This window comes from Haliotis rufescens, unplaced genomic scaffold, assembly GCF_023055435.1.
Source record: "Haliotis rufescens isolate VD_foot unplaced genomic scaffold, xgHalRufe1.0.p SCAF_19, whole genome shotgun sequence".
Lineage (NCBI taxonomy): Eukaryota > Metazoa > Mollusca > Gastropoda > Lepetellida > Haliotidae > Haliotis > Haliotis rufescens.
In genome coordinates, this window is record NW_025963879.1 from 17,210,683 (window position 1) to 17,238,421 (window position 27,739).

General features: G+C 40.6%; 1 protein-coding gene across 4 annotated transcripts; it reads right to left on the reverse strand.

Moving 5' to 3' along the window:
• Positions 1-652: 652 nt before the first annotated feature.
• On the reverse strand, positions 653-27,458 carry LOC124137569 (protein unc-93 homolog A-like). 4 transcript variants are annotated; one of them, XM_046503922.2, is made up of 5 exons: positions 27,327-27,458; positions 7,287-9,165; positions 6,488-6,623; positions 2,846-2,977; positions 653-2,128 (listed from the first exon to the last, which is right to left on the reverse strand). In XM_046503922.2, the coding sequence occupies exons 2-5, from the start codon at positions 9,153-9,155 to the stop codon at positions 1,887-1,889; spliced, it is 2,379 nt and encodes a 792-aa protein (XP_046359878.2). In that variant the 5' UTR covers positions 9,156-9,165; positions 27,327-27,458; the 3' UTR covers positions 653-1,886. The 4 variants fall into 4 exon arrangements, 3 of the variants coding, with proteins under 3 accessions (XP_046359878.2, XP_046359876.2, XP_046359879.2); XM_046503920.2 differs by lacking the exon at positions 27,327-27,458 and adding an exon at positions 17,241-17,536; XR_006861541.2 differs by lacking the exons at positions 653-2,128; positions 27,327-27,458 and adding exons at positions 5,413-5,649; positions 17,241-17,541.
• Between the last annotated feature and the right edge of the window lie 281 nt (positions 27,459-27,739).

Here is a 27,739-nt window from a genome sequence, read left to right on the forward strand (position 1 = left end):
TTGGCCTTGCACTCAATCACATCCTCACTAACATAACATAATAGTTCGGGATTTGACTGTTATTTAGTGGCACTAATGAAATAAAAGGAATGTTGGTTTGTTTGTTGTTTAACGCCGCACTCAGCACTATTCCAGCTATATAACGGCGGTCTGTAAAATGTTCGAGTCTGGACCTGACAATCCAGTGATTGACATCATGAGCATCGATCCACGCAATTGGGATCGATAACATGTATCAACCAAGTCAGTGAGTCTGACCACCCGATCCCGTTAGTCGCCTTTTAATAAAAGGAATGAAAATGTGAAATCTGAAATAGAATATATTCCAGCGGGCTGACGAGTCTGGACCAGACAATCGAGTGATTGATTTTATGAGCAACGCCCCAGTCTGTCAGGGTATGAAGTCACACAATCAACCAAGTCACCGAGTCAGGCCACCGAATCCAATTAGTTTCCTCATGCAAGCATAGTTGCTGGAAATCCCACAACGACGTATGAAAATGAAACGTAACGGACGGACGGAAACCATCTGTATATCCCCCGCAAAATCTCGTTCGCGCGAGGGATAATTAACAAACGTTTTCCTCCACTGAAAACATGATTGAGTTTATCGAAAGGAAATTTATATGACAAATATAAGACAAAAACCATATAGATATAAATATTTATTTATGAACGGGTTCAGCTGTACACAAGCAACAATGACTCGTTTCCGAGGGTTGGGATGATGATGATTATGAGGTATTTGAATGAGGGGGTGTGAAACATATCCACATTTTGGCACTGTTTAGCTTAATATGAATAGCCACATTCTATGTACATGGACAGAAGCTAAATATTAGCAACACAACTTGTGCACATGGTAGCACAAAATGATAACTTCTCTAGATGGAGTTATCTATTTGTAAACTTAATAAGAAATTACCCACGATTTACTTCAGCAGAAACTTTCGAAAATAGAAATAGAAATTATATAGACAAAAACATAAAAGGTTTTCCAAAAGGTTGTACTAGCAGCATACCAATTATAATTCAGACCGAAACACATTGGCCAATATTCTAGGAAATATATTTTGACAGAATAAATCATAAAAAGATACAAGGATTAATGTTTAACATTAGCAGTAACTGACGAATTATCTTTATTCAACCATAGGATAATATAATAACAAATAAACCAATGATATTCTTCTTTAACAGCTAGCATATGATTTTGCTCATAGTGAAAATACGAACAGAATGTTAACAATGAATATTGTGGGTTTGTCAGCAAGAAGTAGCACTACACTAACTGTCATGTTAGCGTCATGAGTTGATCAAATAATAGAAACAAAACAATTGTTCCCCATATCCGTTGGTAACATATCAACGAATAAATTTAGTAACAACTAATAGTTGTACCCTGTTTGGCCGATAGCCAATGTTTGTCTGTAAATACGATTTCCGCGGTATAGCACGATAAAATATATGATGACGAAGATGCGCTGAGATTCACATATACTGTAAATGTATATATACAGATCTGTTGGACACACCGGTCACGTATGCTACCTCATGGAAATTCAGCAACAATTTACATTAATATTCATTTACACACATAGCCGTATCAACGATCAGTCATCCTTCCTTTAACGAACCATTCATTAACATATATTCGCTCTACTTTGGCACATTTGATCCCTTCGCGTACGTCAACCTCATGTTTATACACATCATAAGTCACATCTTGCCATTTCCGTAACAATTCGTCCATTATCTGATTCGTTTTGGAACGTCATTTTTATACACACCACTCGTCACCATTCGCCCCTTTCCGTAACGATTCGGTTGACTCGGAATGACACGAGTAGTTACGACTGTTTACACAGGTGGTATAATAACAACGATTACACAACCTCGGAGACAAAGATCACAGCTTTTGCTTGTCGCTGCTCTTTCTTGAGCAGGTGCTCGGACAGGATGTAGCACGCCATGCCGACAATGCAGACGCTTCCCATGATGTAAATCTTGCTGGCCATACAGAAACTTTGAGCGTAGGCGAAGGCAAGGGTGGATCCCATGCCCTGCATGATTCTTAGGCCGGTGAAGGCGTTCTCGAATTCGTCAGAAAACAACACGCCCATCAGACCTAAATGGAAACAATATGTGAGATTGTTGATGCGAATGTGTGAGTGAGTAAGTAAGTATAGTTTGATTTTTTAACAACTAGAAAAGTCCTCATTACATGCAAAAACAGAAGCATGCCTATTACCAGCATTTTCCACGAATGCCCCGTTTCCCACCAGAAACCTGTATCACGAACCATTTTGACTTTACAAAATAAGGTGACAGTTCATCTCATGATCTCGCCATATATTTATCTATAGTCATATTTGAAAACTAATGCTGTCAAAAGCAGTACAACTTTGCATTGGGCCTCAAGTTACCATAAAATACGCACTTTCGGTTTAATGACATCACTTCCGGTTCAGGACAACATATGCCCAATGGAAGACAATTTTAAAAGAGACCTATGTCTGTAGCCACATTGAGAAAAGATAAATTCACTTCCTGTTTAAATACCTAGACACTCAACCAATGATCTTCAATATCAGTTGTCATACGAAAATTGATGTCCCCAGGTGGAATTCAAGAAAACAACGAAAATTTAGTATATGCTACATAATGAAAGTAGGCCACCGTGACCTGTCTTCACTGGACATACATATGTATTGAACTATTATGCATATATCTGAAAAAGTAGGTGGTGTAATGAAAATGACAAAGTCATGAGTTTCTTGGGTCCATAAAACATATTGTCCCCAAGAATGGTCAATAATTGATATTATACAATTATAGAACTTACTCTGGCTCTGAGCCAACCAGATGCCGTCTGCGAAGCCCCAGAAGCCAAACAGGACAAACAGTATGATGAGAGAGTCGGGTGTTGGCGACCATAGTGACATGAACGTCAGAAGACCAAGGTTACACACAACGGCTGAAAAGCGAAGATTTATGATTGAATGACACGGTTCAAAACTGCAGCCAACCCCTCACACATCCCTTATTCCAATGTAGACATGGGGAAAGAGGCGGGAGATTTTCGCAGGCAAAATACCCACTGTCAGACTATGCTAATCTTACTAGTGGTATGCAACCACGGAACCTATGTGCAATGGAGTTATCCCGCTTTTCTTTCGAGGAGCGGCAAAAGCCAATCAAAAACGAGTTTAAAGAGCATGGGCGACTTAATACATACTACTCTTGCTTTGAGAAAAAGGAGCATATAACAATCACTCTTTATCATATTCGTGTTACAAATATACTTCCACGCGACTTCCGTTTTCGATAAAGTGCACGGTTTTGCTTTTGGTTTCCTTGGGTTTACTAAATAAAAGTGTTATTTAGGGATGGAACCGAAAACAAATTTTCGAATTTTCGATTAACACAATTTTAATCAAAACGGTTTCATAAAAAGAGATTTTGTACCCAAAATGTCGATTTGAATTAATTTTGATGGAAACCAATCACATATTTTTGTGCATCTCATAACTAGACAACTAAAACATTCCCTTATTTGAATTGTCTCTATTTGCATTTAATTAGAATCTCATCAAATGTGAGTCTGATCCTAATATGTACAAAACAAAGATATTCAAAACGTTTGCAATGCTCTTTTGCGTTTGCGTACCCTTCTTCACAAAACATTGAAGAGAGTCCATTTGCACGTGCACATTGCGGCATCAGCTTCGCTTACCTTGGTCACATGACAGTCATGTGACATCACAAACACAGTTTTGGTTTAAGACAGACTTGCCAATAGAGAGAGAGTGAACGTTCTGATATGTGTTATTACAAGTTGAAGTTTAAAAATCTTTAGGTGAGCCAAAACTAGGACAACATGCCCGAAAATAATTAATTTGATCGAAAGAAAGATACCAAGACTGTGTTTCCTTTCCCTGAAATATGCATTTATTTGGCGCAAAAGACTTAATGTTTGAACGTTTGGATAACTTTCAGATATAACATTTACACCAGGTAGATTTAATTTATTGAAATAGTATCGAAAGTCCGGATTTTTTAACTGGACATCTTTTGCACCAAATATTCATGAAATGTATAATGCCATTGAATTTCAAAATTCGGATGCTTTGTTGCCAGGAAACAATTATAAATGATTCTAAAGAGTTTCTCGTTCTTGCATGACACATCTCATGATGATGGAAAAATACACATTCTTGCAGACTGAAAATCCTAAAGAGATAAGGGTTAGATGGCCAAAATGAAGTTAAGTTGGGATGAAATGTATCACTAAATGAGTGTGTTTACTTCATTTATCAATTATTTAAATACTTACCTCACATCATCACGGGCATCATCATCGATAGCTTTAATGTTTAATTAGTTGTCCTTGTATTCTTCCATTCGAAATACACTGTAAATGCATGCCTAGCTTCAATGCCAATTACATCCAAGTTGATGGATATTGTCGTAATATATTACTTCATCAACAAGTATAACTTTAGGTTTCCAGTTTGCAAGAATCATTAAGTATGTAAAAATACATATTGTTCTGACCATGATCGCGCCTGTTGGTATAGTCAATTTCAAGAAGTTGTAGATTGTATATGTAGATTTTATATTTTAATTGATTACTTAAATGCTTGTTATATCAATAAATGAATATACAGTTTTGAAAGCCGAAAATGGAAAATAGTATACAATTTTAAATATAGTACTCGTTACTTTAATCCAGATGGAGAGAGGAATACATATTACGGCGCAGGTACACACTGCTTCAGAGAATATCTACAAGTTGCTGAAATGGACTATAGTATTTAAGGCGGATCGTATGAAGTGACGGGGACGTACCACACGCAACGCATCGAACTAGGCGGCAGAAGATTCAGTTCCCAAACTAACCAACACGACTTAGTCTTCCATTTCCAGATTTATCTATCAAGGACTTTGAAACATTTCTATATCAAATTTCCGGAATAAGCTACATAAAAAATGTTTTTTGATTGGGACATTTGGAATTTAAAAAATAAGTTAGACCAGGACAAGAAAGTAATTTAGTAGAATCTTCTGTTGCCTAGCAGAGGCGTGAGGGTTCGATGCGGGAAGTACAGTGGAAGGATACGCCCATGCTCGTGCCGAGACTGATTTCGGGTAGAAAAGCAGAACTTGTTATTCCTCCATTGCTTGAATTTTGATACTCGCCAAAATGGATGTATCTACATTCCCAGAAATTGGGGAATGACCAGCCTATACAAACTAACACAATGAAATGCCTCTTCGCCCAAATCCACAGAAACATTGGGATGTGCGATCAGGGTGACTTGTCAGAACACACTTCAAAAGCAAGCACGTGACTACCTGGTGCCTTACCGTCTCTTCTCCTGGGCATGTCTGCACATGCCCATTACTTACCAATCACCAACACCGTTACATCGGAATGTCATCCCCTCAGAAAGACGTCTATGGTCTTTGGTCAGCAATGTCATCGTATGGGTAGCTTTCTATAACGTCATATCAGATCAACAATGCTGGATGGAACTGACTATTTGCCTAGCTGGCAAGTCGAAGTCTTGGGAGACTGCATTCTTACTATGGTGGCGTCTTTGGTCTGCCACTTGTGATGTATAACCAAAGTTAAAACTCATGGTACTGAAAAGGAATGAGGCAAATGGATGTTCAGAAAAAGGAAATATAGATCGCGAGTCCGCCAGCCCAAGCAAGTGGACTCAATCTGGTGATGTTCGGCCATGTTGGCGGCCATTAAGAATCATCACCGACAAGGTTCAGCAAGGCTGTTATAACTGTGATGCAGAGAGGGAGGAACAATTTAACCAACAAAGGGTTTACTATCGAATTTCCACCGACGGGATAGTTGCTGCAACATTTCATTGTCTTGGTTATGTGTAGATGACATCCTTGGTTCGTCGATTTATATATGCCTTTTTTTACTAGAAAAAATAGATTCAACAGTTAATCCTGATTGGTGCTCAAGACAAGATAGTGATACTACTTAGATGTTTGTTAGGGTTCAATTAATAACATAATCATCCATTATTTTGGGTAACGGAATTTGAAGCCTGTCCGTTTTGTTACACATGGTCGAAATCTGGACAGGTTTCAATTGTTCCCTACAGTATTCCCCCTCTCTAGCATCAACAGACGGGAATAAAAGCTTATAATTAAGATATGTTTAATCTACATTAACACTGACACACTATACAGACCCATGCAAATAATTATTGTCATCCCTACATATATGCGTCTGAGTATAAAGATGGCCATAATTAGTAGCATTGGTCTATTTAGCATAAACTATATCATTCTCATTAAAATGATTACTGTAAGCCAACAGTTAAATCTACATACTAATTACTGTTACGTATTGAGAATGATATTTAGATAAAAGGTACAGCATTTATTTTAAAACTCTACTTTTTACATGATACAATGACAAGTTAGAAAGGCAGCATCAGTATAAGAAACACACCTATTGCGATCAGCACAATTCTTCCGACGTATCTGCACAACCATCCGCTGAGGTAGGCGCTGATACTCGCCGACACGCCCATGCAGATCATCATGTAGCCGACCATGTGGACGCCGATGGGACACGTCACGAAGGCCTGAAATAATAATAATTAATATCGTTAATAATATTGTCCATCCGTGAGCTCGACAAGAACTCTCTTGTTTTAAGGAATAGAAGATAAGGGACCGACAATTTGATATTTGGGTAGTTAGGAAGCAAATGATGATTTTGTATCGAGATGGGGGAAGACGATAACTTGGTATGGAGACCAGATAACTATTTGATTAAAGCTACAGAATATCTTTTGGGCAAATAAAAACATCTTGCAACAACGTATTTCTTGTGGCAAACAATTTCTTTATTTCAACAGTTTGAATTATAATTATTTTTTAAATTCATTTCTCGGAGAATATTTGGTCGGTTGCTAAGCGACGATATCATTAAATACAACGGCGCTTGTGACAGGAATATGACAAGGGTTATAGTGCCCACTGCTTGAGATAGATCAGGGGACCAGGTGATAATTTCGTGGGTCAGGAATAAGAAAATTGGGGCCTATATTACTCATAAATTGAGGTTATTTTTTTTTGGGGGGGGAGTCTGAGACACGTCCTCCTTGGCTTTGTGAAACAATGTCTATTACAGCTGGTTATTGAACAAAACTCTCCAATGAATCACGCTGCAACCATTTTCGCCTGGCATTAATAAATAAATAGTAATGAAACTGCGAATGGTATTTAATTTTGTAAATACGTACCTTTGTAATCTCAGCAGTAGCGAATCCTTGTTCCATGGCGCCGAAGAGCAGGAGTGGACAGAGGAGCATAAACTTCCGGTTCACGATGAACTTTCCAAGGGAGACCATCTGTGTTTTAATCATGCCGCATGTCATGACGGAGGAAAAGAGGCGACTGTTGAGGGGCTCCAGAAGGAAGAGCACGATGAGGAGGGCTAAAACCATGCATCCCAGGTAGATACCGAAAAGCAGGTATTTGGCGAAGTCGCTGACTGTAGTTCCGGAGTTGCTGATGGTGTAGTGGTGGCAGTAGTTGGCTCCGCATATTGAGACGTTGGGGGTGTTGATATCACTGAGTGTTGTGGAGTTCAGCAAAGGGTCACTGGATATAGAGTACATGTACTCTGATAGGTTCAGTGTAGGAGTGAGAACACTTTCGTTTGATGTTGTCACATTGGAAACATCAGCTGGGTTTGCATATGTGAGGACAAGAGATGCGATGAGGTTGCCGAAGACCATGTATACTTGGAACAACAAACAAAATATGCCGAAGAATCGATTGAGAACACCCTCATAATCCTCTTTCCTTTTCTCCGAGTAGCCCTTTGCCAGGAATGTAACGTACGTGCTCATCGCGTTCCACATGATGGCGGTGCTGATTCCTTGCAAGAATGAGACAGGGCACATCAGCCACATGACTGGGTAGAAGTTAGCAGCAATATACAAGACGTGGGGGAAGAGAGACGCCAGGAGGGATTTGTACGGATCAAAGTTCTGCACAATGAACGGGCTGAAAATGCTTCCAAGCATGAATCCTAAGCAGTTGACAGCGAGAGACGTGATTCCAACGCCGCCTTCATGGTTGATGCTGCTCTGTAGGTTCCTCAGGGAACCGCAAGCAATAAACACCATAGTGTTGCACACACTAAGAGCGAGGAGATTGCGCGTGTGGCGACCGCTGGGTACGATGTTGTGGTCGACGACGTCATCAAGATCCTTCTTACCACTTGGAGGCAACTTTGACACGTCCTTGTAACTTCCTGGCAGAAGGAGGGAACTCGCCACTCGCTCGTCCTGGAGGTACTGAAGAGCCTTTTGACACGCGAAGCTAAGATTACTGGTACTGGAAAGGTCTCGCTGAGAGGAGAAGTAACCGGGATGTTCAATACGTCCAATGATTGGTGCATCCACTTCTTTTGCGAAGCTCCACATGCTCTCAGTTCTGTCTAGCAGTGGCTGGTTACTGGAGGTTTGAGACGATACAGTGTTTGTGTAATTTTTGTTCTCGAAACATTCAGGCATATCTATCACAGCTTCGCTTTCCAAAATCTCTGTTACGCCTAACAATGACATTGTTTGATCTGACGTCGACTGCTCATGGCTTGGGGATATGTGTTCACTGGTTTCGTTCACCTCATACTTTGGTGGCAGCAGGAATTTGGTGCTGTCCGTGCTACACAACGAGTCCGTATAGTCGCTATTACTGTAGGTATCGCTGCATGACGACACAGAGTCTGACCGAAGTTCACTAGTGGGTGCTGAGAAAGTGTTCCCTGAATTATATTCACAAATTATGTCTCCACTGAACACAGAATTATCACCTTCTTCGCTTATGTTGTTCTGTCCTGTTACGCAAGCTATAGACACAATTGGATAGTCATTGTCAGTGGTGGAGATGGGAACTTCTTGGTGGGAAGAGTACATGGCCAGTTGATCAAAGGGAATAGCTGTAATGGGGTAGTTGTTCACGTCCATGCAAGTTTCGAGCACGGGTTGACTTATATTTCCCGCATCAGGAGGTGGATCTCCGAGTAATTTGCCGTTGTCAAGGAGACCGATTCCAAGATGTGAAGACTGACTGTGAACTTCACAAGGCTGTTCAGCAACCATGCTGTAAAGTCTGAAACAAAGGACACAATCTTTGAATCTGTTGAATGGACATGATATATGACTAACTTTGTTGTTATCCTCACACTATTTCCCGTTATAATTAACTCTACTAAAGTTGATATTGATTTGGCCAAGTGTTTAACTCCATATACGCAATAGACGTATACCAAGCTTGCTGTAAAAAGTGACTATGCTAGTCGTAAAAGGCGACTAACGGGGTCGGGTGGTCAGGCTCGCTGACTTAGTTGATGTCATCGATCCCAATTGCGTATTCGGGTGGTCAGGCTCGCTGACTTGGTTTATACATGTCATCCATCCCAATTGCGTGGATCGATGCTCATGATGTCGATCACTGGATTGTCTGGCCCATACTCGATTATTGGAATATTGTTGAGAGCGGCGTTAAACAACAAACCAACCAACCAACCAACTATTTAGATAGCAATCATAAAGCGTAGAAGGTTAACTTACCATTTTATACCTTCATGTCCATTATATGACAAAATGGTAGTTTCAATTTAATATGCCTTGACTTGTACATAATCCGGAAGAAAGAAAGTTGATAAAAACAGATTAAAAGGTGATAATTCGGTACCTATAGTTTAATACATCTGTTGTCGCAATACATAATGTAAATATTATTTGCAAGTAATTGTTTATTTCGAACCCAATACATTATGTGATTTTGTCGGACCTATCAATGTCGCGTTTAATATCTTCACCGTAGTTGGACTGCCTCCGTGGGCTAATTGATAGAGTGTCCACCCGGAGAGCGGAAGGTCGTTGTTTCGATCCCTGGACGTGTCATACCAAAAGATGTTAAAAGATGGTATTTTTGTTACCCTGCCTGGGTATTTACCAGAGATACACAGTGTAGAAGCAAATCAGGTTTGAAACAGGGGGAATGAAACAAGGACTGGTCGCGGCTCGGAGTCTGATATAACAGGCATTACTCACTCACACATACGTGGTTATAAAAGTGCAATAGTCTTGAAGGAGACGTTGAACCCAATTTTCATTTAGCTTACACCGCGCCAGTCGCGTGACTCTCCACCCAACACCTTCCCCGACCGTTGACCTCAGAATCAACTGCGCTGCGACCTGACCTACATCCAGTCAGTATAAACATAAAGCTAGTGGTCACGCGGAGGCTGATATAAATAACCATCCAATCAGAACACAGTAAATGGCTTCCCTCGGTCGAAACAGATCCGCCGTGCCCTGCACCACACTGTTTCTTTGTTCGTGTCGCCGTCAACCTCTAACTCACACTGCACTTCTATCGTTCAGACATGAAATGCACGTCGCAAGTAAACGATCAACAACTGGAGGTTAATATTCACGCATGAATTAAGTAACAATAACCTATTAAATATTTTTCGTAAAAATATTGAGTGAAAAGGGCCCATATATTTACATAGTCAGTTCTAGAAATAATATGATGCAATGCATGTCATTTGCGAATCAAGGAAACTGCTATACTGAATAGCGTGGCAACTGTCCGATCTGGTTTATGTAACATGAAATATTGGCTATAAAAAGTCGCCATTTACATATGCGAATCAAAGCAGTGAGCGAAATGGTCCCACTTTTACATGTTCAGTTCTAGATATATTATGATGCAATATATGTTATTGTGAAATAAGGAAACAGAAAGAAACTTATTTGCACACTGCACGACTGAACCCAGTGACGCCTAGGTATACATGTGTTATTTATGCAGCATGAGGTAATGACATTTAATAGACATCAGCCTTTATAATATAATTGAAAATAGATACCAGAGAAGAGCAAAGTCGACATGCCAGGTCCCTACAACTGGTCCAATACCGGAGAACATATGACAAAGCAATTATGCGCGCTATATGACGGTGATATTGATTCGGTGATAATAGCTCGAGTTGATGTCATGGAAACAGCTGCTGGTTAACAGCTGCCGAAATCAATACGCATCTAGTCCGCAGCACACAGTGCGGGTATTGTTGCTGACATTAACATAACCAGATTACTGTATTGCCCTACACGAGACGAGGAATGTGTCAATGTAACAGTGATCCCATAGAAGTTGCGTCAAATTTCAGGATTCAATTAGATCTCTGCGGTAAAGAACGAAATAATTGAACAAACTTGTCATGCATACATGTCGTATTGTCGTCATTGCCTACACGTGTAATATTCTTGAACGTAATGTTAAACTCCATTTTACCGCACTTCGCCTCATTTTGTATTTTCCCCAAAAAGGCATATTCAGGTTTTGTCGACCAACGATAAATAGTGGTCATCAACTGTAATGAAGGATTTCATTAATAGACGGGACCAAGTCGAGCCTCAGTTACGACAACGGTGAAGGTGACGACTACAGCGTACAGCATGATCCGTGATTACCAGAAAGTGAAGACGAACATATACCGTTCGAGCCAGGAGAGATCTGATGAGAACAGAAGTCTTTGCGCGGGATTACTGCGCAAGTCAACAAAGTACTGGCAATAATCACTCAAAGCCTGAACGCCATTAGCAGCCGTGGTGGAATTAGTCTGGAGCAGGACTTCAAACAGCGCGTGTATGGTGGAATGATCGAAATGCGACTCCTCAAGTCACAGTGTAGGCTAAAGGTTTCTGATGCGAGCCCCAGCCAGACACATGAATTAGAAAATTGCAATTTCACAGCATCAGCAATTTTGCAGCGTATGGCAAACACAGCATCAAATGGAAATAAATGTGTTTGGGGAACGTCCCACGGAGGAATGATTGTAAGTCCATGTTTGTTTGTTGTTTAACGTCGCACTAAGCAATATTCCAGCTATATGACGACGGTCAGTAAATAAACGAGTCTGGACCAGACATTCCAGTGATTGACATCATAAGCATCGACCCCCGCAACTGGGAAACGATGACATGCATCGACGAAGTCACCGAGCCTGACCACCCGATCCTCCATTTGATTGGCAAACATGGGGGCTGAAGACTAATTCTAACGTGGTGGCTCTTCACATGTTGTATGTATATGTGGTACAGTGGTATAGCTGCTTGTGGTCGGCATTTGAACGGCATGGTATCACAAGATATGAAACATTGGTGCCACATGTGTGTTTTGTTCCGATCCATGTTCAAATAGAAAAGGTTCATCACCAAGGATACACGATCTGAGAATACATATACGGGGGATTGTATCGCTTCGTGGTTAATTTATAGTTTCATGGCATAAATATTGCCAAATCAGCACCTTGCATCACAACATCTAAAACGCCATCCTTTACCCCAGAATCGTTATCAGTAACGATGGTAACATTAATACATCGATTTAAAGGCGACTACGCTTGTCGTGAGAGGCGACTAACGGGATCGGGTAGTCAGGTTCGCTGACTTGGGTGATGAATGTCATCGCTCCCAATTGCGTGGATCGATGCTCATGATATCAATCACTGGATTGTCTGGACTCGATGTTTTACAGACTGCCGTCAGATAGCTGCAATATTGCTGAGTGCGGCGTTAAACAACAAACCAACGAACCAACATCGATTTAAGCTCAGGATATTTTGAAGAATATTCACTGACAGGTCAAGACTAGCTTACATCACACCGTTGTTTACAGGACAATGATCGCCGTCCGATATAACTAGGCACCATGTTTGAAGGTCATTACTGTGCAAATATACCGAGGGCAGGTTATTATAATATATAATGTATTAGATATTATGTAATAATCCCATTGTTTTAGTTGACACTTAGGTTGGGCGTCCACAAAGTGAGCATATGTTCGTCACTTTTTGTTTCGTCAAAAGTTATGTTTCATTTCCTAAAGAACAATTACTCATCAGTCATCAATATATAAATATTGCCATAACCCCTTGGAAATATGTACTTGTCATAATAGGTGGGGAATGAAGCGGAGATCCCAACGAATACAGAAAGAAAAACAATTCTTGTTTGTGTGTTGACATGAACGCTAAAGCAATGCGTGTATAACAGGGGGCGCTTTAAGCAAAATAATATTATAGGGTTGTACTAGTCTGTCTTACAGACCCTGATACAAACAGATCAAATACAGCCCATGCAAGTCTATAATGTTTGGCAAGTCTAGATTTCTGCAGTATCTGAAAATGAAGAGAGTCTCTGAGCTCCTTTTTATTATATTTTTATTAAGATAATTTAACAACTTTTTTTATCTGTACGATATGTTCATTTCGGAGACTAGATGTTAGTATAGGGTTGTACATGTTTTTCTGTCGACACCTCACCCATCAATGTCAAATTCTACAAAACAACACCACGTTGTCATGACAATACCCCCGAGGTGACGCATCAGTTGTCACGGCAGGCAATAAACTGTATCAGAGTTTATGACAACTAATATTATCCCTAAGATTTGTCATTTTGAAACGTTTGTTTCTTTAACGTCAATTCACAAGAAACATTGAAAATGAAACCAACCTCGTTTATTCCGTTAATAACACATGAAGTGACGTGCACCTGCAACTTTAATCCAGTGGACTATTTTCTGAAACGGTTACACGTGCTTAAACTACAATTAGACCTATCCTACAGTGGCGACTTTAAATGCCTGTTTCGTCGTCAAGTCATGATGTATAGACTACAGTTTACATGTTTAATTTGGTTTGGTTAGTTTATTGTTTGACGCCACACGCAACAATATTTCAGCTACACGATGGCGGTCTGTAAATATATAGTCGTGTCGGTTCCCGTCAATCCAGTGACTACTGATCAACCAAAGAGTGACCTTCTCTGTGGACTAATGGATACAGCGTCAGCACGGAAAGCGGAAGGTCGGTGGTTCGATCCTCGCTCGTGCATATCAAAAGACATTAACAAGAAGATGGTACTTGTTCTTACCCTCGACATTAAGGGGTTAAAACTAGGACTGGTACCCGTGTTAAACTGCGGCATGGTATCTCAGAAGGCCAGCACACCGGCATTTGTCAGACCAGTACAAGCAGACACACATGCATAATTATCGCTATATAAGTGCCGTGATCTTGGACGCGACAAAGCCTATTTCACCTCACCTCACCGCTCTACTGCTTGCAAATCATGACTATATATGTACGGAGACGTCGGCTTTGTCTAAGGGCTTTTCCCTTTAGAATCGCTCGCTCTTTGAACAGGCAGCTGCTTGAGAGGGTGTCCCGTGCGCTCTCATGGCGACAGTCAATACATGTTCGCGTCAGTTGCTGTGTAGTCCTGCACATTGACTGTGGATTATCTGCATTTAAGTTGATAAAAACTCAGCTGGCTGTATTCCACAAATCAGCATTAGAAAATAAATAACATAGAAGTGAGTAACGTCTTGTGTAACAATAATATGCCATAGACTGTGTGTTAATCCAGGGGCTATAGCCTTTGTCCAACTGGTATATACTGCTGTATGGTTAAATACCGTTTAGCTACGTTTTAGTTTTCATATAATTGATTGGCATAGCCCAAATCCATCCTATTTGAAGCGTACATATACATGGGGTGAGTCGGATACAATTTCACGTCATATTGTCAATATTTCAGGCATATCGTGACAAGACATCAACTTGGAAAGGAAAACAAAACCTAATATCCAGAATATTTATACATAAGGTAGTTTCTGAGGTCAAAGGTTTGGTTTCAGGGTTCTTGGTGGACAACTCGCAAGTCTTGCGGGTCATGGTACTCAAAGGTTTCAGAAGCTGTATGGAAGACGTTCAGAAGAAACTAAATATGACACCTCTCTTATCCCCATGATGCGTGTGCTAACCCATGCTATATATGACCTATACATGGACATATCCTTACTCTTTTGAAGTCTATGATGTTACTGCTAGTGCAGGTAATGCTTACCCTTTTCGCGAGCACCTGTGTCATCACTGATTTTCAGTGATCAATTCATAAAGGATTGATCACTATTTTGACACTCCGAACTTCTTGGCCATGACTCGTGGCCAAAGAGATTTCCCGCTTGACCCATCAAGCAAGCTTAATATTATTGCAAGACTGCAAAAATCTATTGATCTCATTATGCAAGGTCGTAACATTTACTAATATATAATAGGTACTTGACCAGCCAGCCAAAAGGTTAAGAAGCTAACATGTAATATCTATGTTAAGCTTAAGACGAAGCCAGGTTCTGTAATGACTCTATCGACCCTGTTACATACAGTTTAAAGCTTAAACAGAAACGATTTCTGAAACTGCCATGCTCGCCTCCTCGTCTGGATGAAAAAGAGTTAAGCTACTATACATGTACCCTTGACGATCTTTGACCGGCTTAGTTTATCGATGCATTGGTTTAGCATGGTGGTGTTTACGTAACGTCTTGCCAGTATTCCGCTCCAAGGGTTATCGACATTTTATGTGCATATGTAGCAAGATGTTTACTTAATGAACCTGTTCAATATTTTCGTATTCTTGGATATACTTCAACGAAAAATAATGAAATCAGAAATAGAGAGCATCAGACGTATTCGAACAAGTAGGCGTGTTTTAATTTGTTTATATTAACTGGACATGTCTATTTGTTAACTGCTTGGCTGAATATTTTAATTTAATGGAGAGAATCCGCAGTCCTGGAACAGTACAAGCAAAGCAAGGCGCTTTCGATATTTAAGACACTATTCTACTTTCAATCACGTGGGTCCTAGTACAGACGACCCGAAGGAGCGTTTCTGAGAGGGAACGTGGGGGAAGCAATGGTACTGATTCAGAATCTTCACGAGCGGCAAGTCAAAGGACATTAACTAAAAAGCACATTATTTACTCTAAACAAATGTATATAAAATGTTATGAAAAATAAAGCACTGTATGCATGTAGAACTGGAGGTGGCTGGTTGAGCAGGATTCTCCTTGTGAAACAAAGGTGTTAAAAGCCCCTGCTCCTACGGGTCTGTTGTAGTCTATTTTGAGAAGAAGCACATTGCTTGTCAGTGATATTTTAAATTGACAAGCACACATCAAGGAATCATTTCCCGTTTCTATCACGAGATTTAATATGCTTGTGAAACGTTCACGGAAGACTTTCACTGGATGGGGGTTTTCACTGAAGCGATTCAACATGGCGACTTCCCAGCATTGCTTCCATTGTCCTTGAGGTCATATGAGCAAGAAAAACACCCTTGTCTATGACAGTTAGTAACCTAACCAGCATATTTCCCTTGTGGTTCTCTACAATTATGCTCATCATATCATTTAACGTTTAGGTTTAGACAGCCGTTTTAGTTGTATTAATTGCAGACAAGCGTCTCCAACTTTTTGTAAACAAGGTGGCTGACACCGGCGAAATATAGGACGTCTTTTCAAGATTTATATCATAACCTAGCTGTTTTGAAAAATGATGTTATGTAGCGCACCAAGGAAGCATACATTCGTCAAGTTTCAATCATATAGCTGTTTCAAATCAAATATATAACATATATATGATGTCAATCAGTTCATGACCGTCTTCAGAGAGTTAGTAAACCAAACGATCTCAAACTAGACATTATGATTTGTGGATATGGTTGGACATAGTGATATTTTGACATATAGTTGTATATAGGAGCCATTTTGTTATACTGTCTGTGTACAAGATCCACAAAGGCATGGACATCGTTAACAATAACATAAGACAAGACCTTCGATGAGATTGCAACGAGACCCCAGTACATATCCTAGTGGTACCAAGGAACGAAGCCAATGGTTTTCATTTTACGTTTCATTGACTCATGACATGACGTGAATGTCTTTTTAATATAAATATATATATCTCCAATAATGACAAATATTTCTTTTATTCCACGTGTCCTGGTCAGCCTTTCAGCATACATAAATATCGTCATAATTTGTACAATTTGAAAAAATACGATTCTATCTTTTATGATTATAATTAAAACAATTAACAAAGAACTTTGACACAATGAAAGCAAGAGGATCTGGTTCAGTCCAGTTCTCGCGGGCCTAAACCTGTGAGAACTGCAGAGGCGAGCAATCGATCGTCTGCTCAAACGCCGACCATACCGGCATGGCCGAAATGCGAGAAAACGATGTGTATTTTAAATATGCAGTAGGAGATGAATTGAATATATCACCTAATATATATTGTGTTTGAGTTTAAATGAATCTTACCTTGTGATGGAATGAAAGAACGTAGTAGCTTTGAGATCTGTTATATTTCTCCCAGTGTGACGCGGCGTCTGTGGTAACGCAGACAGGCGATTCAATGGTCCTTTTATACAAGGCTTCTGTGGCCGATCGCATCGAAGTGGAGGAAAAGTCGGAATATTTATCAACAAATGTCGTAACAGCAGTAAAACATCTCGTCGGGGAACTTTAGGATATAATTCTTCCTGTTTGTGCAGATCTTTAATCAAATAATGTGATTTTCATCATCGTAATGCGACTTTGTTCTCACACCGACATAATGTCGGAGAACCAGACACCCCTTCAATGAAAATAAACTGTTCCACTAATCTGCGCCTGCGATAGTCACATGATCATACGCTTCCGCGTCATCGTCCCTTCCCGCGGTTCAGAAATTCTAAGAGCGTGTTTTCATAACGGCAGTGTATTAACCATGGGAAAGGACGATTAGAGTTTACCCGGTTCGAGTGTGAAACACGGCAATAGTATTTTTTTAAAAGTAATCCAAATTGAATTTGAAACCCAACATCGGTCGGTGTAGAGTTTCTTTCTCAAACAGGATTCTCGCCCATCCCGACCCATTGTAGAGGTTTGGTTCAATGCGGTTATCAAGTTTTCAATTTCTTAATTCTCAAATCGCCACCGACGGTGGTACATGGGCAGTTGTTTTTAACAATTACAAAACAACAATTAACATGATCACAATGGCGGCTACGTTTTACATTTAGATTTAACGGTACGATGTACAATTGAAATAAATTATGACATTTTTTCAGTGAACAGAGTTTACTGTATGTATACAAGCTAGCCATTCATAATAACTGATGCAATATATTTAGATCTAGAGTTTACAAGGGCGTTGCGTTAGAATAAATAGTGGATGACAAGGAGATACAATTATAGCATCTGTGAAACGGCCCTGCTCCGGAAACTCACTTTCTGGGCGATCTTGTTGGAGACGTGAACATGTATACTGAGAACAACACACCATACACCATACTCGTTAATCCGGATATTTGTTATTCAAAGCATGATCCCTGATTGCGGTGCAGTCCGGACAAACGAGGTTTCGTGATACCAAAAATATCCCCCCCCCCCCCCCACCCCACCCCCCGTATATCGATTGTCTGACTGTGAGGAATGTAATAATGTATACAATCGCTCAATGTACAACTCACGTCAGCTCATGACCTACCTAGAGCGTCAATCGATATATATCTTCGTTTTTGCGACTCGCGTCTGCCTCTAAATCGCAGCTCTGTACAGCCATGTTGGAGAATGAGACGACTCCATTGCGACAGCAGTGGAGCCACGGGGCGGACGGTGTTGATGGCAAACTCGGGTGTGCAGTGCATCGCCATGACATTTTGTCCTTTAGAGTGCAGGAATGTTAGAGGTTCTAATGAGAGAGTGAGAGTGAGTTTGGCCGTTTACCGCCGTTTAGAAATGCATTTCAGTTATATCAACGCCTGTCAGCTTTCTGTGGAAAAAACCGCCCCAAACGAGGTCTTAAAAACACTTTAATTTATTATTTGAATATTGCTGTGAAAACCGTATCGAGCTAAACGAAGACAATCCACAATCCAGTTATCGATAGATCAATAGTGTCAGTAATCAATATTGATCAGTATGGTTGGTTCTCGGCTTATCACTTGAATCTTCAAGAGGTTCGTGGGCTTTACAGAAATATGTTTAACCTGACATAGTGTTAGACTGTTGCCACAAAAAAATTCTATCCGACAAATCTTCTTGAAAATATGATGTTAAAAATGCTTTCATTGAATTGATCTCTTTCTAAGAGAAGATGCCGTTTTAGATATGTTAATATGTAATCATATTTCGCAACAGACAAGACACCTGCGACAAGGCGGGTTTAAGAGAACACGCCAGATAAGTGTGTACTAGGCGACACGGGTGAACTGATAGCCTTGCTCCAAGGCTGTACTGAATAAGTACATGGGTGTACAGTAATTCTATCCTTATAACAGGCAAGTCTAGATAAGCGGTCAGTATACCAGTCTCTTATAGGGACAACTTGTTCTTAATATCTATATAATCTAGAAAATATGATTTTAACTAATAATATTTGCCTAATAGACCTGTGCAAGTCTAGTGAACTGACTTCGCGTGCAGTTACACACTGCTCGTATTCCACCTGGTGGCAACAGGGGTGGGCTTCAACATCTGCTGCTAGTTTGTTGCTGGCAAACATAACGCTCATATTCTAACATAACCCCTATTAACGAGGCTTTTTTTAATTACTACGTTAGCATATATATGTATGTTTTAGATATAATATTTCCCTGCCCTGCTTTCAAAGATTTAAAACATGTTTGTTTGTTTGCCATAGCAGTTGTAAAGCTAGATGTTTCTTGCACGGTCTATGGGGGTGCCATCCCGTTTTGGTACGCCGGAAGCCTAACCCTGTTAAGTTGTATTCCGGATGCCATAGTGCAGTACTCTGGATGCCATCTCGTTCGCGGATGCCAATATTTCAATGTTGAAATATATTTTTCCCAAATCAAATCAATAGCATATGTAGCTCTAGGATTATATGAACACGCTCGGTCATGTATTACATGTGAAATTCCAGTCTAATTGAGAGAGAGAGAGAGAGAGAGAGAGAGAGAGAGAGAGAGAGAGAGAGAGAGAGAGAGAGAGAGGGAGGATTCCGTCCTAGTCGTTGGGTGTCGCAGTAACAAATATTGAGCCGGGTACACACATGCATCTGAATAATATGGGTGGCTGGGCACAGGCGCACCGATAGAAGATGCATTAAGGCAATTTTTTTGTAGTACGCGGTAAACAATTTGAATATGAGTCAGAATTATTAATCATACATAGCCGTGAACACATCTGCCCTTTGTTCTTAGTCATGTGAGCATATCAATTAAAGGAAATGACGTAATCAAACATACATCCTGGCCAGTGCATGACATACTAGTAGTACCTATTTTTAACCAACCATAAAAATATTTAGTGAAGGCACAAAGTGCAAGCATGAGTCAATGTCAAGATGTCATGTGATCCACAAGCTTCTCAAGAAGCATTTGATATATATGTCAATCTAAATATAAATCTTAGTTCAAGTAGGACTCTGAGGACAATATGCACCGCACGGAGACTGCTGATAAAGCGAAAATGCCCAAACAGTATTCCTTTTGCATTTAAGGGTGGGTGTGGTGGTCGTGGGGGTGGGATGGTTTGGGGGGGGGGGGGGGGGGGGGGGGGGGGGTGTGAGTGAGGCTATCGTGCCTAGACTTACATTTAGTCTCTGAAATCTTATATTACACAATATCCTTCTTGACTCTAAAAATAAAAAAATTCCCTATGCTGATTTCAGAATAGAGCTAGCTTGAGCTGGCTAGACTTGCTTTTGTATGCATTTCTAGATTATTATTTTTTCATAAAATAAATATATTCCACGGTCATGGTGCAGGACTATATCGTGCCTGGTTCCTTGGTCGGCGACGGGCTCTGACCTAAGGTACCCAGATATTGTTGGTTGTAGCTACATGAATTTTCCTGAGAAGCAGGGCGTGCTGTTGTTGCCATGGCAATCAGCCAAACTCAATTCTCAAGACGTCATTTTGCTATGGATATTGACGATTCACATCGCTGGAGAAAATGTGAAAGATGTCAAAATTGCTAGGACTAATATATACTCAACAACAAAAGTTCCTGTGACACCAATATTTTAGTGTATTTTTCAAACAAGTAAAGTTTGGTTTTCAATATTGTAGTACATGTATGGAATCAAATCACAAAATCGCAACTGCTACAGAAAAGCATGCATTCCATTCAATAATTGACTTTTATGCACGCCCCATGCATTTCACTCCCCAAGAATGGGTATAAAACATGTGCGTTAACGGGATTCCATATGCATTGTTTGGCATCGTGCTGACAACAACCAGTCAGAAAAACCACAACAAAATAACGCAATTATTCAATATTACGAAATGCCACGCCTGTCCGAAAATGAGTGTATGCGAGCCATTGGTATGCCAATGGTATGCCATTTGGTGTTTATGGCAACGTTGGCAACAAACGAATGCAGTCAGAGACCATCCACGAGTAACCAATAATCGACAAGACAACTGGATTCGAACACCATACCTACGAAATCGATTCCAGCCAGCAACAGTGACTGCAAGAAGCATCCCTGGCCTTCGACGAATACCTTCACAAACCGTGCGTCGCCTCAGATGTGCAGGGATTGTCGCCAGAAGACCCGCCAGACGTCCCATTTTGACAGGAAACCACCATCAAGCACGTCTACAGTGGTGCAGACAGTGTCTACGCTGGACGGCCATGCAGTAGGGTCAAGTTCTATTCACTGACGTGTCTCGTTTTCACCTCAGCCACAGCGATGGACGGATTCGAGTGTACCGACGTCGAGGTGAACGTTACATCAATCATTGTGTCATGGAAGAAGATCGGTTCGGGTGCGGCAGCGTTATGGGGTGGGATTACTGCAAGACAGAGGACCCGTTTGATAGTGGTAGAGGGAAATCTCAATGGACAGCGCTACCGCGACGAGATCATCGGCCCTATTGTTCTACCGTTTTTGCGTCGTCATGGCCCAGGCATAACCTTTCAACATGACTGCTCGACTTGTTCAGGAGTCTCTTAAACAAAACAACGTGAATGTCATCCCCTGGCCGGCTCGTTCCCCTGGTCTCTCACAAATCGAGCACATGTGGGATGAGATGGATCGGCGCCTTCGACGTCAACCACGTGTTCCACAGACACTCCAGGAACTTCTAAACATTCTCCAGCAGATATGGACAGATATCCTACAGGACTTTGTGCGACGCCTAGTCCATTCCATGAGACGAAGATGTGTTGCTTGCATCGCAAGCAGAGGTGGACACACACGCTGTTTATTTGTAAATTGACATTTTGGCATGTTCATGTTTTTTTTTATATTTTTTTTATTAAATCATGCATTTTCTGAAGTCAGTATGGCAAATTAAACCATTTGAACACACACAGGAGTCTTTTATCTGTTGCAAACCGAAATTGTTTCAGATTTGGTAAAAAACCCGTAACTTTGCATTAAATCTTATTCAATGTCACAGGAACTTTTGTTGTTCAGTATATCTGCTCCAGAGGATGAAACACAGGGGTATGGTCCAAATGGGATTATCCTCGCTAACGGGCGGTCGGGTAGCCTAGTGGGTAAAGCGTTCGCTCGTCACGCCGAAGACCCGGGTTCCATTCCCGACATGGGTACAATGTGTGACGCCAATTTCTGGTGTCCCCCGTCGTGATATTGCTGGAATATTGCTTAAAGCCGCATAAAACCATACCCACTCACTCACTATCCTCGCTTACTTGAGAAAAATAATTTTCTGGACGAGGACTGTCTTTGAGTATGCGAGATCAAAATGTTCGGTAACTCTCTCCTTTCCTGAAGAAGGGTGTATCGGAAAGCTAGGTCACCTTCATCTGTGTCGCAAATACAAGGTGTCATCACTGTACACAAACAAGACATTCAAGATGGGAGAGCGTCTGTCTGGAGAGCGGAAGGTCGGTGGTTCGACCAGTACCCTCCGTGTCATTAATAAAACCCGTTCGTAGATAATCTTTTTCACCTTATTTGGCGCTCGGCATTACGAAGATAAAACAAGGACTGGTCGGTCGTATAGTCAGTATACTGTGTATGAGTGGGTATTCATGTTAAACTGTTCATGGTATATCACTGGGCTAGGACGATAAAACCGACATTAGTCCGGACTAGTACAAGCGATGCGTCGTGGTCCATAATGTTCACTTTTGTTCTCTTATATGAACGTTGATGCGTAAATACAAACACATACGCATACGCACGTACACGCATACACAACCACCTAACATACATGCACACATACCACCTATGCACATACGTATCACACACAGTCACTCACACATACACACACACACACACACAAAGGTAAGATATACCGCACACCCCTCACACTACACTGATGCATACAAACATCACACACTAATACACATTCACCACTGCACGAGTCATACAAATCATGCGAACCTTAATCACATACAAATATACACCACAAGCACAACATATGCTATATTTCATGCATACTCAACACATACACCGCAAACATAGCTAAACGCACACAACACACACACATCGTTTATAGACACACACATGCCACACACACTCATCACGCACACTTGAGCCTCAGCACACACATAAACATATGCACACACACACACACACACGCACGCACGCACGCACGCACATACACACACACACACATACACACACACATAGCTGGTCGCTATGTCAATGCAATAATCTTGAACTCAACGTTAAACCCCATTTCACCTCAACTTTTTTAATTAGGACAGAGACGCGAGTATCAATACCATACGGTCTTGTCGATTGCTATATATTAAAATTAAGAGCTCACAGTAAGGTAAATTGCTTGAGGTATCCTAGCAACAACCCGGGGGTGTTCAGCTGACCTTGTCGAACATTGCTCTAACGCTGGTCGCTGTTTACAGGAAAATAGACCACGTGATTTCCTTTCTATACAAAATATTTGCTATCTCTAATTTCCGTCAATGCATTTTCCTCCCAACCTTGCAGTCTTTTGAAAGGTTTGGTCTTATTACTATAGGGAAGTAGGCCGCCGTTCCACAAAGTGAACTTGGCGCTATGCTTTCATAACTCTCAATAATCTGACATAGGCATAGTCCAAAGTCCAAAGGTCGCTTTATGTATCGGGGCCCATAGCCCAAGGTGTGTTCCCATTAAAGTCTTGCGTTTTGATGCTTTATCTGTTTTCATGATGTTAAATGGATACCTTATTTTCCCTTGTAAGGCTTATTTCCCTTCTTAGGGTACAGTTTGACTATGGACTATCAACTCAAACATCCACCTTAAACACGATACCGGTAAGCATGGAATACCAGTCTGATAAAACGATTAGTCGGATATAGCGAACATAGTAGGATGTAAGGAATAGAAGGACACCATGAATAGGAGAATACAGCAAATAGGACAGCGTGCATAGTCGGATGTAGCGACTGTAGCAGGATACAATGAATGGAAGGACAAGATATTGCGAATTCATGAGAATACAATGAATAGGACAACGTGAATAGCCGGATATAGCGAATACAGTAGGGTATAACAAATATGAGGACAATAGTTGGCTACAGCGAATAGAAAGACAATATGAAAAGTCGGATATAGCGAATAGAAGGACAGTATGAATAGTCGGATATAGCAAATAGAAGGACAACATGAACAGTCGGATGTAGCGAATAGAAAAAGCAAAGCATGAATAGTCGGCTATAACGAATAGGACAATATGAATAGTCGGAAATAGCGAATAGGAGGACAGCATGTATAGTCGGCTGTAGCGAATAGAAGGACAGCATGAATAGTCGGCTATAACGAATAGGAGGACAGTATGAATAGTTAGATATAGCGAATAGAAGGACAATATGAATAGTCGGAAATAGCGAATAGGAGGACAGCATTAATAGTCGGATATAGCGAATAGAAGGACAGCATGAATAGTCGGCTATAACGAATAGAAGGATAATATGAATAGTTGGATATAGCGAATAGGAGGACAGTATGATTAGTCGGATATAGCGAATAGAAGGACAATATGAATAGTCGGATATAGCGAATAGAAGGACAGCATGAATAGTCGGCTATAACGAATAGAAGGACAACATGACTAGTCGGATATAGCGAATAAAAGGGCAGTACATTCTGCAGCAAAAAAAACATTAATACAAACTCACATTTTTTCTTAAGTTTTACTCTCGTATAAGACAGTACAAGACATAAAATTATGCACAAACTGCTGTATGGTACCCAATATGTATTTATGGTTTATTATGTAGTCGTCATACCACAAGAACAATTAAAAGTGAGAATGATATATTTCAAAATACGTTTTATTGTAGGATTCATATTTTGTATGTCTGAATCGCATGTTAAATGTTTAGGTATCACTCGAGTGCAAAATTCTATAGAAAAGCTTGAAAATATTGAGTGTATTGATGAAATAAGGCAGTTGGTTCGAATCCTTGATTCGGCATGACTATGTATGTTTTGTCATCACCATAGAACTCAAATACCTGTACTTTTCAAAGCAGCATTACACTCACTCACTCACTCCATCTTTTGTCATAACATCATCAGCCGTGAGTTGAAAGTTCTTGTTGACTACTGTCAGTGTACATGTACAGCCGTTACAATTAATGACATGCGTGAAACGTGGACATTAGCTGCTCTCTTCTGGTCAGCCTAGCTTGGACACACACGGTCCAGTGGTTTGTGTATGTTTGTTTGTTTGTTTGTTTGTTTAACGCCGCACTCAGCAATATTCCAGCTATATGACGGCGGTCTGTAAATAATCGAGTCTGGACAAGACAATCCAGTGATATGGCCATAGGTATAAATAGAAGAGGCACAGTAAAGTCCTCTCAGTAGAATTATATATATAATTTTAACCGTTGTGACCTATTTATAAAAGAAACTTCTAGGTCAAATGACCGATGGGAAACTGACCCTAAGTGGTGGCTGACCGCATTGGAAACACGAGTAACTGACCTGAATGCCTTATATAGGCATCGGTATACTGATTTTGATAATTTGGTCCTCTGTAATGTGTAGATCAGGGTACAAGTCCAGCATTCTTCACTTTCCGGTGTAGTGTGTTTGCGTCCAAAGTCGTTCAAACACCGCCATGGATAAGCGCTTCAGTGCATTCACGTACAGCACTAACCCTGTTTCACAAAATGATTGACACCTAGGCTAAAACAAACTGACTCATGAGGTTTGAAAAAGATGTGTGACTGCTGCGGTGGGGTGAGGTGATATGGGGTTTAACGTCGCGTCCAAGATTATTGCACTTATATAGCGACGTGCATGCACGTGTGTGTGTGTGTGTGTGTTTGTGTGTGTGTGTGTGTGTGTGTGTGTGTGTGTGTGTGTGTGCGTGTGTTGGTGTGGCTGCTTATACTAGCCCGGACTAATGCCGATTTATAGTGCTAGCTCACTGAGATACCATGCCGCAGTTTAACATGAATACGCCACTCAGACACAGTATACTGGGTCGGCGCATGTATTGCAATACCCCTGATTTGTTACCCCTAATTTGTTACTGCTAAAACCGGATATTTCCAATGCAGCTATTATAAGATCTACATCATGTAGGACATGTGTTACTAAGTGTGCCAAGGACACTGTGATAACAAGATATTCCTCATGCAGCTGTTTCATGTTCTACGTTTCGTATATGTGGTGAGGTGAGGTGAAATGGGGTTTAACGTCGCGTCCAAGATTATTGAACTAATATAGTGACGTGCATGTACATGCGTCCTGTGTGGCTGCTTGTACTAGTCCGGACTGATGCCGATTCACTGAGATATCATGCCACAGTTTAACATGAATACCCCACTCAGACACAGTATACTGACTCCGAGCCGACCAGTCCTTGTTTTAGCCCCTTAATGCCGAGCACAAGACAGGGTAACAACAAGTACCATCTTTTAACGTCTTTTGGTATGACGCGGTCGGGGATTGAACCCCGGGCCTTCCGCTCTCTAGGCGGATGCTCGACTACTAGACCACGGAGACGGTCCTGTGACTGCTGCGTGTCGTGTAGACTAACATATAGTCACTGAAATCTTAAATTACACAATATCCTTCTTGACTCTAAAAATAACCAAAAAATCCCTATGCTGATTTCAGTGATGTTGTGGAATAGAACTAGCTTCAGCTGGCTAGACTTGCTTTTGTATGCATTTCTAGAAATTTTTCATAAAATAAATATATTCCACGGTCATGGTGCAGGACTACGTGTCGTGTTCTTCTGTGTTTTTCAACGAATAAACGAACTAAAGCATTACAGCTCGAGTCTTATACATTGCACAAACTTATAGTGCTACATTTTTACTTATAAAAGATACTTGTTTCACTTAATTTAAATTATACATAAAATAGGTCACAACGGTTAGAATTATATATATATAATACTAGAAAGCTCGTTCTCGTCAGTGAGTTTGTTTGTATAGAAGAATATTACTTACACAGTCCTATGATGAACCAACCCTGAACGTCCGACACACCACCGACCTATAATGCATAGGGTTTCAAGCAAAGTTTTCGTGACTGAGACAAAAGATCAAACCAATCAAATATTTGATCAGTTGGACCAGCTCCAGAAATATCTTTTCACTAATATAACCATCCACCGGTAGAAACAAGATATGACCGATGTTATTGTTGTTTTAATTGAAAACACATATCCAGTTGTAGCTGGTTTTAGCTAGATTTCTTTGGCATGTTTTCGTGCTGGAGCGGTGAAAGTGTTGAAATGTGATGTCATCACATATTACATTCTTTTGATCATTATAAAAATATTATGAGAAATTACAGTTATTGTTATGTTTTATGGCGTGACTCACTGACATAACTGGGCCAGCGCGTTATGATATTTTTG